Below are 12,284 nucleotides of genomic sequence, written 5' to 3' on the forward strand. Positions count from 1 at the left end.
GAGCTAAACATAGGAGAAAGAGGGGCTATGGTTTTCCAAAATGAAATAGTCATTATTTTTTGAAAATTCTATTATTAATTGAATTTGTTTGCTGCAAATATTAAAAGATATCTAATCAATTTCAGGAAAAAAATATCCTGTGCTAGGATGAAACAGTAGATCACAGTTAGAAATGGTCACTAGGCAGGCTTCCGGTTCCAGATCACGGTGCCTTCGGACGTACGGGGAGAGCCTTCTCACCGCCGTTTGGTTTCCCTTCATCGGAAGACCCTGGAAAGGGTCGAAAGTCACCCTGGAGGGGCGGCCACCACTGGGGAGGACCCTTGCTAGATCATGTAAGGGCGGTGGCCCTTCTGTTTGATCCGAGGCAACTCCCCAGGAGAGACAAAGAAAACATCGGCCATTAACATGGCCGATCATCAAGTCACACCAGCCAAAAGCCAAAATAACAACTAAGCACAACGAAGCAGGAGTGGAAGATTGGGGTGAGACCTTTTTTTTACCTTTCTTCTTCCCTAACCACTTTTCTGTGAAAGCTCCTTGAAACTCTTTTTCCCGCTCTCAATACAGCGGCGTTTGGGTACTTGAGATTTTAAATTTTGGAAAGAAAAAAAAAAGACAATTAATCTCAACAACCAAATAATTGGATTTTTGTTTTGTGGATACCTGGGGGTCCCAAAACGTTTTATTATAGAGATTTAACATCTTCTTTAACTATTAACTTTGGGAAATATTTGTGGTTTTTTTGTGTGTGTGTTTTAACTGAATAAAAGGCTATTTGGCATCTGGGAAAGGATTTTGTGGTCTGATGGGGACATCTTGTGGTGAAACATGGCATAGCAACTGAATTGTTTTTTTCCTTTCAATTGTCCTTTTTGACTTCCCTGATTTGCCCTTCATATTATCTAAAAAGATAAGAAGTGGAAACAACTGGGTGGTGACAGTAACTTTTACAAAGTGTGAAGGTGGACAATGGCTGATTTTTTACTAAACATAGCCTCCACTAAAAAACTATATCACCATGGAAACGGAGGAACCATACCCACAACTTAATTATAAACTTATCCTCGAAAAAAATCCTTGAAGCCACTGAACTAATGAATTCACGAGTGAAAGCCAAGGATATTTTCACAAAACTACAAATTGAACCCCAGACTCAAATTGATCAACTTACAAGCCAAAAAATAACAGAAGAGGAACAATTTAACAGCAAAGAAGATTTTACTCAACAACACATACAATTGAGAACTTTGATATTCAAACATTGACATTAATTACAGTATAAATCCAAAAGCAACAGGAATTGATCAACAAACATGCTACACTGAGAATCTACACAATCCAGACAACCAAATAACAATGACACAATTGGACATGACTTTCTACTCTATTCAGATGAAACTGCAAGAAGAAGAAGAGGACCTGACTGAACAGATGATAAATATTTTAAATCAAACATGGAGATTTGAACTATTAGGGCAACAACCTAGTGATTATAAAGGGGGCAGTTCTCTTGAAAGATTGATAATTGGACATTCTCCCTTGGTTCAAACAACAGGTGTGGAAATGAAGGGAAATACATCCGAGGATTTAGAGGCTATAGGATGGAAACCTGCCTGGCACAAAAAGAAAGCCAGAGTTAGATTTAAAAATGGGATTCAGAAATCTACTTAATGGGTCAAGCAGCTTTTTAGAGATAATGATTGCGTTAACATTTAGGATTTAGATTTATAATGGGAATTAAAATTAACTCTTAGATTATAACTTCAACTGTTATATGGAAATAGATTTGTGACAATGAAAGACATTTTGCTACTAAATGAGGAGTTACTAGGATGAGAAATAGTATATACTTGTCAATAAAATAAAAAGATAAATTTTTGAATAATATGTGTATTTTAGTTATGTTAATTATCCTATAATGAAATGAGGGAAATTAAGGTTATCCAAAGCTTAAACATTAGTTATAAAAGGCTAAATTGGGATATATAAATTGGAATTAAATAAAACCTAAAAACAGGACTTTGATATGTATAACTAAAATGTTATTGATAAATGTGATGATTGATTGAGCTTTAGCTAGAAACTTAATATGAATATGATATAATATTTGTGGGAAATAGAGAGGGAACTTTTATTGATGTAACCTGAGGTATATATGAATTATTTTGTTATTGGACTATTGGTTTACCCTATTACCACACTGCTTCCTAAGTATTTGGATGTAAACATTTGAAAAATTAATAAAGCTTGTATATATAGAAATGGTAACTAGGCTGATGGCCAGGGCATCTTAATTGTCTAGGTCACCAAATAACTTGCATTTGTTTCTGATAATTCAGAGGAACAGGCAGCAGAAGTTTTGAATTTCAAATGTTCAGAATGTACAACTGTGAGTATTCAGATATTATATGTAACATTTCATTCCTGTTAGCAAAATGATTCTATGGAAGTCTTTTTTCTATTTTTCTTAGTAACAATTTTTCTAAAGGGAATCAAAGTTATTGTAATTTGTGAATCAGAAGTTCACAAAATTGCCAAAAATTCTAGCAATTGCGAATAATTCTATAATGGTAGAATGTTGTATGTTTGTTGACTATAATGGGGAAGATATGTTCAGATTTATGGCATTAATTCCAGGTTCAACAAACTCCAGCATGTAATGAACCCTGCATTTTGTGTTGTGTTGTTCCAACTTTTATGGAACAAAGGGGGGATTGTGGGAAGTCACCCCCCCTGCAAGAAAAAAAATATTTTGGGGAATATTAAAAAGGCAGAATACTATATTTCCCCAAAGGATCTTAAGAGGCAGAAAAGCAGGCCAGCCTTTCCCCCAACTATTTCCTCATTTTGGAGCCTGGCTTGGTGGAACCACTATGGTTGTTTTGCCCAATATGCAAGAAAGGGCTACAGAAAAGATTATACCAAAAGAAGTTTGTCGTATGAGACACTTTACTTGGTCAGATTGCCCAATGAAGAGCAAAGTGCAAAGGAAGGAGAGTAGAAGAGCAATAAGAAGAATGTAGATGAGGTTCCTGTTGTTGGCTTTGACAATGGGGTGTCTTGTTGCTTAATGAAGATTCCCAGGAACATATCTGAGATGATAGAAAAGAAGAAAGCAATTGTTGTCAGGCAAATTCCCAGAGGCTCTTCATAAGACAAAAATGTGATGTGTTTTGGAATGCAAAGATTGTGAGCTTTGTTTGTGTACTGATCTTATGAACATGGAAAACAGTCATCTGCATCTGGAAAAGAAATTATTGCAGTCACTATTTTAAATGTTATAGACAAACAACCCATTTGAAGATGTCCTTCCTTCCTTCCTTCCTTCCTTCCTTCCTTCCTTCCTTCCTTCCTTCCTTCCTTCCTTCCTTCCTTCCTTCCTTCCTCATCTCATAATCTTCTCCTCACTGCAGAATCGAAATGCAGAACCCAAAGCAAATAATCAAGGATCATTGCAGATAATTGCTGCAGATAAATGATATTTATACAGTATATTTCAAAAAGGAGAGCAAAATGATGCATGCATATCTATTCATAAGTAACTGCATAATAGATCTCAAGTTACTTCCAGCCCTTCTGTTATTTATAGAGATCAATGATCTTAGTTAGAAGAAACATTTGCATCATAAGATGCAGAGGTTGCTAGGGGGATGTTCTGATACAACTATCACAAACCACTGTAAGCTACAAGGACACATTCCTTATGTCTCTGTCTATTGAACAGTTCCATTCATCTGGAAATTGATTTACCCTACACACTGCCTTTGTCTTCCTTCTAAAACTCCCCTTGAATTAACATTTGATATTGTCTCCTTCTCAGCATTGTTGCACACCATGTTTACCATGAATTATTCAGGCAAACATTATCCCTCTTTGAAGTTCTGACATATCAAGAGTTAATTCAGCTTCAGAATATTCTTAATAGCTATACAACTCCAAAATACTAACTGAACACTTATTTTCATGGCCCTTATATAAAGGGATATTTACATTCATTTCAATTTACCTGCCATGACTGTTGACTTAGAGTCCTGAGTTCCCAAGGATGTCCTCTCTTTCTGCGTTTAGATGAAAGCATGGCTTGCAGAGCATGGGCCACTGCATAGACAGCATGGTAAATGCTATAACTTTGCCCACTTATACTAGATTGAATCACAGATTCAGGAAGGTTCTCTAATGATTCCTCACCAGTGCATTTATTGCCACTGTCCCCATCTAACCCAGAATTTGGGAAAGAACATTCAAAGGCATGTTCCCAAAACACTCTTGTCAAGCTGTCTTTTTCTTCAGAAGAAGGCTTTTTCATCAGAAAAAAATTCTTAAACCCTACTATTTCCTTTGAAGAAACTGCCAATTTTAGTGCACTGTGGATAAAGTCCATGCCTCTGGTTCTTTGAAAGGGGACTTATATGAATTCCATTTGTGCTGGCATTATCCAAACTTTATCTTTTCATCGACATGTCCACATATTCTGAAATATATGGCAACAATCTAAAGACAGTTATGTCCTCATTGGCAGTACTTCTCATAATAATCTTGTATATCATAAAATAGCCATTCAGCTGATCCTCAATGTCATTGGTAACAGGTTCCTTTGGCATTTCTTCTAAAACAGATGCCTTTCTTAAAAAATATATCAATTCTATCCTGTATAAAACTCTTTCCTCTTTCAAGGTTTTGAGTAATGAGCCCAATCCATTTCTACTCAAAGTGAACCAACAATTGGATGATCTCCATAATTTGAAGATCTTCACTTGGAAATAATTGATGGAAGAAAGCTGCTTGAATGTTGTTATCCGTATCTGCAGCTGAACCATATATGAGCTAAGAAAAAATAAAGAAACTGGAGGATATATTTCCAATTCAAAATACTTGCATCTATTGTTAAATATTAACATTGCTCTCCAAAGAACAGCAGAATTTGCACATTCTGATATAATTTCTATGTAAATTGTTTATTTTTCTTTTAACATAGTGCCTTTTTAAAGCTTCAGAAATATAGGAACTTAAGAATGCATATGTACCATTGCATTATGCTGTACTTAAAACATGTGATTAAATGAAATTGTTTTCCATAGGAGTAGGAATATACAGCTTTCTAGCATTACAACAGAGTCTTTCTATCCCTGGGTGAAATATATTTTGATATTTAGTTTAATTGTGATATTAACAATATCAAGCAAAGTTGATTCTCCTTTGTTTTGAAGATTTGTGACATTACTTACATTCATAATCTAAACAAAAATTTGTAATAGAAATTAAACTAAATCAAGCACATTGTGAGTAATCTTTTTAATAAGAGAGGGGATCAGTATACTTTGATTATAATTCTTCTGTTGTTATCCAATGTAAATAATACTCTTGTATACTGCCAATTAAAAATTTGAACGTGGTTCATATTTTGATTAATAAATATAATTGTTCATGAAATTAAGTTTAAATAGAATGAGAAAGTGTACTGATATGCTTCATTTTATATCCATGTGTACTCACAATAAGAAAGGAATATTCATACATTGTATTTGGCCTAAATTTATTGCGTATTTTATTATACACAGAGTGAGGAAATTCCCAGATGAGTTTATTGCATAGTTTTTATTTTTGTTTCATTTATCACTATGTACAAACCACAAATGATCACATAAATGTGTGAATGGGTTGAATTTCACTTCTTTCTTTCTGGAATAACTCTTACCTGTGGAACCTTGTAAATGCTCAGAATATTGACATGAACTGCCGTATGTAAGCATTATGTCCTGCAATCACATATATTACATTGTTCTTGAAATCACACTTGTAGTTTGGAATAAACCTTCCGTTTGTAGAGAGAAGCTCTATGGAAGCCAGATAAATCCATCTTGCCAGGACATTGCTATTGGAGATATGGATACCCAGGTCATATTAGGCAAGATCCTACAATTTTCATTGATTTCTTCATTGCAAATTCCAAAGCCAAGATGTGCTGGAAGTTTTGCATATACAACCTGAAATGAGTATTAGAGCATCTGTTCCCTAATTTAGCAGTTGGCTGCATCCTAATTTATGTCTTCTATTCACAATTATATTATGCAGACCACAAGCACTGAAAGGAGGGGATATATTACCATGGCACTTCTGACTGTCTCAGACAACTAGTCTCAAGACAAAGGGCAAAGTTAAATAACAATATATATATGATTAAATCTCTCCATGTATTACAAAATCAAGGAATTTTCATCATATCTTCGGCTAGTTGGTGTTCATGGATGCGCTCTGCTAATCTTCTCCCTGTTTGTCCTAAATAGAGGTTGTTACAGTCCTTACACCCTATGTTGTAGATGACTCCTGTTTCTTCTTATCGGGTTACTGGATTGTCTGTTTAATCAGGCTGTTTTGAAGGGCTTTAGCTGGTTTAATGCCATGGTTTGTGCTTTGTTGTTTATTACTTAATATAGGTTAATCAGTAGCATTACTTATTCATTTTATGAAATTTGCATAGACAAGGAGATAATATTATGTAAATTTCAAGATTGCAATAAGGTTTCAATACAATTCCTAGCCATAATCCTAGCTATACTTACATATGTAACCTCATTTTATTCTCAGTTTTCTTTCAAAAGTTTACCTATTGTCAAAAGTGTTTCTATCATTTATATGAGTTATTTCTCAACTTTCCTGTCTTTCTTCTATTTTGGGGCTATTTAATTTTTTTCAAAAGTAGAACAAAATGGCAAAAAGTAGATATAATTTTTATTTCTCATTCCTCATTTGCTTTATATTTCCATTAGCTTCTCACTCTTGGTTTTCCTATTGCCTCTCTTTTCTATGATAGCCTTCAATAATTCCTATAGCAACTGGAATACATTTCTTTATTTCTTGCAAAAAAGCCCCCAATCTGATATGTAAAGAAACCATTGTATAAGAACTATATTCCATATTTTATGCCTGCACATTTTTGGTGTAAAAATAAAAACACTAGTCAGTAGTCATTTAACAAGACAAATTAGATTTCTATCACGATTTGGAAACTTTATAGCATAATGGATCTAAAGAGTCAGTTTTGTTTCTTTACCAGCTGTTCCTTTCTGTTCAAATCAGGCCTCAGAACAATAATGTAGCATTTTGGGGCAAAGATGCAGCACAGTAAACCAGCTGCAGAAGCTAAAATGGAGAAGATCTCCACAGCCACCATGTACTTCCCCTTGGTGCTTAGATAGGTGGGAAAAAATGATATCCAGACACTACAAAAGACCAACATGCTGAAGGTGATAAATTTGGCTTCATTGAAACTATCAGGTAGCTTCCTAGCAAAGAAAGCTACAGTGAAACTGATAACAGTTAAGAAACCCATAAAACCAAGGACAGTATAAAACATGATGGCTGAACCTTCATTACATTCTAGGACAATTTCTTCAGCAATAGAATGCATGTCTGAATGTGGGAATGGGGGAGAAATTGCCAGCCACACACCACTAAAGGTGGCTTGGACTAGGGAGCAAGAAAGAACAATAATATTGGCCAACCTTTTCCCCAACCATTTCCTCATTTTGGAGCCTGGTTTGGTGGCCATAAAAGCAAGAACCACTATGATTGTTTTGCCTAAAATACAAGAAAGGGCTACAGAAAAAATGATGCCAAAAGAAGTTTGTTGCATGAGGCACTTTACTTGGTCAGGTTGCCCAATGAAAAGCAAAGTGCAAAGGAAGGAGAGGAAGAGGGAAATGAGAAGAATATAGGTGAGGTTCCTATTGTTGGCTTTGACGATTGGAGTGTCCTGGTGTTTAATGAAGATATGCAGCACCAAAGCTGTGATGAAAGAAGAGAAGAAAGCCATAGTTGTCAGGCTAATTCCCAGAGATTCTTTATAAGACAAAAATGTGATGCGTTTTGGAATACAAAGAGTGTGACCTTTGTTTGGATATTCATCTTCTGAACATGAGAAACAGTCATCTGCATCTGAAAAAAGATATTGTTTTCATATTTATAAATTTTATTTGATTGTATGGGAGGAAAGATAGCTAATGTGACTGTTTAAGCTAAGTGTTTTCAATTTATCCTGGAATGATTTAGGCATGTTAGAGATCTGGTTGCTCACATTCTGATCAAGGAAACTAAACATATCTAAGACTGATCAACATTGTTATGATGATCTTTTATTTCTAATAGCTCTGCTGCATACAGCAAAAGGAAATAATAATTGGATTTATGGGGAAATATCTATCATCCTGAATAGTTTTGGGGAGTTCTGGGACTGCAAAGAAGGACCCAAAGATTCCTGTCCTATAAAGAAGAGGAACATAATTATGGCAGATTTACCATTAAGACACAGCTCTTTTGACTTTTCTTTATTACTACCCATTCTACTACCCATTCCAAGAAACCACACAGCACCACTTAAAATCAGGCAGAATCTTTGTTAATTCTATAATATACTGAAATTTAGCATTTTTTCTGTCCACGTTATTTATTTGTTGGTTTGGCTTATTATTTTTCTATTATTAAGGAACCATTACAGTTAGAGATTACTTTTAAAGGTTATCCAAGAGTTCACTTGAGATACATTGAAGCTTAATTTTCTCTATTCTTCCAAGAATATACTATCAAGATTTTTTTTCTTCCAAGATTAGGTTTAATTAACTGGGACTGAACCTTTAGCATTTCTTTCAATCTCCTTCTAAACTGGAATTCTCCAAAATGATATAAGGTTCATCCCAGCTAGCATTGCTATTTCTTTACTTTCATAGAAGCCATTGGTGAAATATTTTTATGAACTGGTTTATCTTTCCCAAAATAAAAATATGGCATGAGATTTCAATAGACTGATTAGTCAACATCTCTCCTGAATTATAGACAATTTTTTAAAGATATGGTAAACTACTATTTATAATTAAAAAGCAATATTAAAAATAGATCTAAGAAATATTGTACAAAATACAAAGCACTGAAATTTGTCCTTTAGATCTCTTACCTGTATTGGTTGAAATTTTCCCTTCTGGACATTTAAGACAATCATAGCAACAAAAGGACTTTCCTTCTATTATTATTTTGCTAGACCCTGATAAGCATTGAGGATTGCACATAGAAAAGGGCTGTGCCTATTGGACATTAAGAAGGAAAATTGAGACATTATTCTTTAACATTCAGAAATACTTGCATCTAAAGAATTGGAATTTTACTAATAATTTAGGTATATAATATATTTGCATTCATATATGGCATGAGTATTTTTTCCAACTGGACATATAACTTGTTTAAATTCCTCTAATTATCCATTTAACATCTTTTGGAATTAAAATTATCTAATATTACACTAAAATAGGCATCCCTTTGAAATCTTGGACAATTCTGGATACTGTTGCAAATATTTAGAATTTGAGAAAATATTTATGAAATTTTAGATTAATAGTAATAATCAAAGAAGCCAGAATTGTTTGAAAAGTCCATATTGGTGGAAAAATAAAGCCATAATAACAAATAAATGACTAGCTAACTAAATTATGGAAGTACACTTCAATGTTCAGAAGAACTTTGTACTTAAATATGTTGAAATTAATTCAAACTGGAAATCATTCTTGACCTCTCACTTTATAAATGGCTTTGTAATAATATCCAAAGGTTCAGGTCTTTTATGTATGGAGTCTGCCTTTGAATTTTATGGAAAATTAAAATTTTAATATTCATTTGATGTATTTATTCTTTTACTTTGTGATTTGTACCGATAATTATCTTTTCAGTTTTAACATATATGAATCACTCGGAGAATGCTGTATGTTCAAGGGCAAAACTCTTCTAGAAAGATATCTGAATACTGAGTCACTCTTTAAATAATATTGTGATTATTATTTCTTTTTAAAATTAGTGCAGAACATACCTGGTTCAATAAGGTAGGGCAGATAATGTTCTCTGCAGAAATGTATCACTACATTAAAGGCTGATGAATTCCCTCCTCCCCCTTTGTAGAAACTACTACCCAGTATACATTAGGTATATTCCTTTCAATATATTGTTTTTTGTACAGTAATAAAATGCCTATACATTTTAATATAATATCATATATTAACAAGTAGTGCTTTTTAAACAAATGTTATTTTTTAATATTAATTGAAAATGTTTTTAAACTTTATTTTTTAAAAGTTCAGCAAAATCAATAGGAATAGGAGAAACAATGAATTATGTTGCCATGAAATGAACATTGTCTTACTCACTCCAACAAATTCAGTTCAAATCAGTCTTTATATGGAGTTTTTAACTTCACTTTTAGAAAATAGTCAATGTGTGCCTATAATTCCTCTGTATTGTAAGTTTGTATTAAATGTTACAAAACATAAAAACTAAAGTCATTCCATAATTTTATCTGTATCACAGATTGGAATCATAGTCCCCACAAAACTGAAAAGTACTCAAAAGTCAATATTTATCTTCAAAAGAAAGAAGTCTATTTGTAAATATTTGTAATCCAAAAGTGATTAGAGATGTGGATCAACAGCTCTATTATCCATGAAAGACTTGAATTGATTGAAGTTCCTGGTCTCTCATCCGCTTAATTCATTTGCAAAGTTATAAAGCTTTTGCTCCATTATTTGCTTTCAAGGAGCAGCCATTTGGGGACCCTGTTGATGTGTTCTTGTTTCGTCTTTGATCCAGAGAAATTTGAAGTTCTTCATCAAAGTTGTCCATGAGTGCTGAGGGCTGGAGTATTGTCTTCATACAAAGGAGCTCAAACTGAAGGCCCTTGTGCTGTCATTCCAATACAGGAAATGTGACCCTGGAATTGCTGAAGAAACTATCTGACTCTTAAACCAGTAAGTTAAAATAAAAGAAATAATATGTCTATGAAGATTCTCAGTCATCCAGGTCATAGTTATCCCAAAAATGCTTTTCCACGAGGCAACTGGACTTTCTTGTTTTTCTTTGAAGATATTTCGCTTCTCATCCAAGAAGCTTCTTCAGCTCTGACTGTCATCCAGAAGCTTCTTGGATGAGAAGTGAAACATCTTCAAAGAAAAACAAGAAAGTCCAGTTGCCTCATGGAAAAGCATCTTTGGGAAAAGAAATAATAGAAATTATTCCCTATTGAGAAATATTGGAGCTAAAGGTACCTGGTTAAACATGGTGGGCCAGATTATTTCTTCTGCAGAAATAGTAAGAAAATTTTTGGGAAGAGCCACTGGAGCTATATTTCCAACTTTGATTTGATGAAATGATTGGTTGGAGAATGTGACCCAGTTGATAACATCAAATCCAGTTGCTAGCTCTCCTCTTTCATCAAAGGAAATCATTTCTCCTGCACTGTTGTTAAATGAAATAGTCCTCAGATACCAATGGAACTAAATGGGAAAAAAAATTGAGATAAAGTTTTAACAATTGGAAATAATGAGCAAGTATGAAAGAAGGCTATATGTGACCATTTTAAGGTAGACCAATCAGCAAACATAGTACAAAGAAACTATTTTTATTGCTATAGGATATGACAACAGAAACCTGAAACTTTCCCTCTAAGCAGAAGTATTTAAAATCCCTTTTTTTCCAAGAATAAATCATCATTTCATTTTTATTAACACTCCTGCTGACTTTTGAATCCTGTCTCAATGGCATTCCTGCACTCTACATTATTTTTAGAATTCCTTTCATATTCTCATCATGCATAAAGGAATATTATCATCTATGCCATCGCATAACCCTTTGTAAAATCTGGATTCCAGTCTATTGTTCTGGAATTATGGTGTACTAAAAATGCTATTTATGTCTTGCCTATGAGGAACAGACAACCAGCAACATTCTTCCTTCTGGTCTGCCTATGGATCAGTGCTCAGTGCCATCCTTTCTTTCTTTTTTTATGCATCTCACACTCTTCTCCTCATTGTGGAATCAAAATACAGAACCCAAAGGACTACTGCAATGCTCTCTACATGGGGCTCCCCTTGAGGAGCACTCGGAGGCTCCAGTTAGTCCAGAATGCAGCCGCATGGGCGGTGATGGGAGTGACTCGTCGCTCCCATGTAACGCCGCTGCTGCGTGAACTGCACTGGCTGCCGGTGGCTTTCCGGGTGCGCTTCAAGGTGTTGATTACCATCTTTAAAGCGCGCCATGGCATCGGACCTGGTTATCTCCGAGACCGCCTTCTGCCACAGATTACCTCTCATCGGCCGATACGCTCCCACAGAGAGGGTCTCCTCAGGGTGCTGTCAGCCAGACAGTGCCGGCTGGCGACCCCCAGGGGGAGGGCCTTCTCGGTTGGAGCTCCCACCCTATGGAACGAACTACCCCCAGAGATCCGGGTGATTCCGGATCTTCCCTCCTTG

The 12,284-nt window shown here is 34.8% G+C and overlaps 2 protein-coding genes across 2 annotated transcripts in view; both read right to left on the minus strand.

Moving 5' to 3' along the window:
* The window catches only part of LOC107286626 (vomeronasal type-2 receptor 26-like), a 35,181-nt gene extending 30,797 nt beyond the window's left edge, over positions 1-4,384 (minus strand). Inside the window, exon 1 of the mRNA XM_015815018.2 lies at positions 4,010-4,384. Coding sequence (XP_015670504.2) covers positions 4,010-4,384 — 375 coding nt within the window. The remainder of the gene's footprint in view (positions 1-4,009) is intronic.
* Positions 4,385-7,036: 2,652 nt separating this feature from the next.
* Positions 7,037-12,284, minus strand: part of LOC107286627 (vomeronasal type-2 receptor 26-like) — an 11,173-nt gene continuing 5,925 nt past the window's right edge. Inside the window, exons 4-6 of the mRNA XM_029283974.1 lie at positions 11,082-11,309; positions 8,951-9,077; positions 7,037-7,938 (exon numbers count right to left, since the gene is read on the minus strand). Coding sequence (XP_029139807.1) covers positions 7,037-7,938; positions 8,951-9,077; positions 11,082-11,309 — 1,257 coding nt within the window. The remainder of the gene's footprint in view (positions 7,939-8,950; positions 9,078-11,081; positions 11,310-12,284) is intronic.

Source organism: Protobothrops mucrosquamatus, unplaced genomic scaffold, assembly GCF_001527695.2.
Source record: "Protobothrops mucrosquamatus isolate PMUCROS unplaced genomic scaffold, P.Mucros_1.0 scaffold303, whole genome shotgun sequence".
Taxonomy (NCBI): Eukaryota; Metazoa; Chordata; class Lepidosauria; order Squamata; family Viperidae; genus Protobothrops; species Protobothrops mucrosquamatus.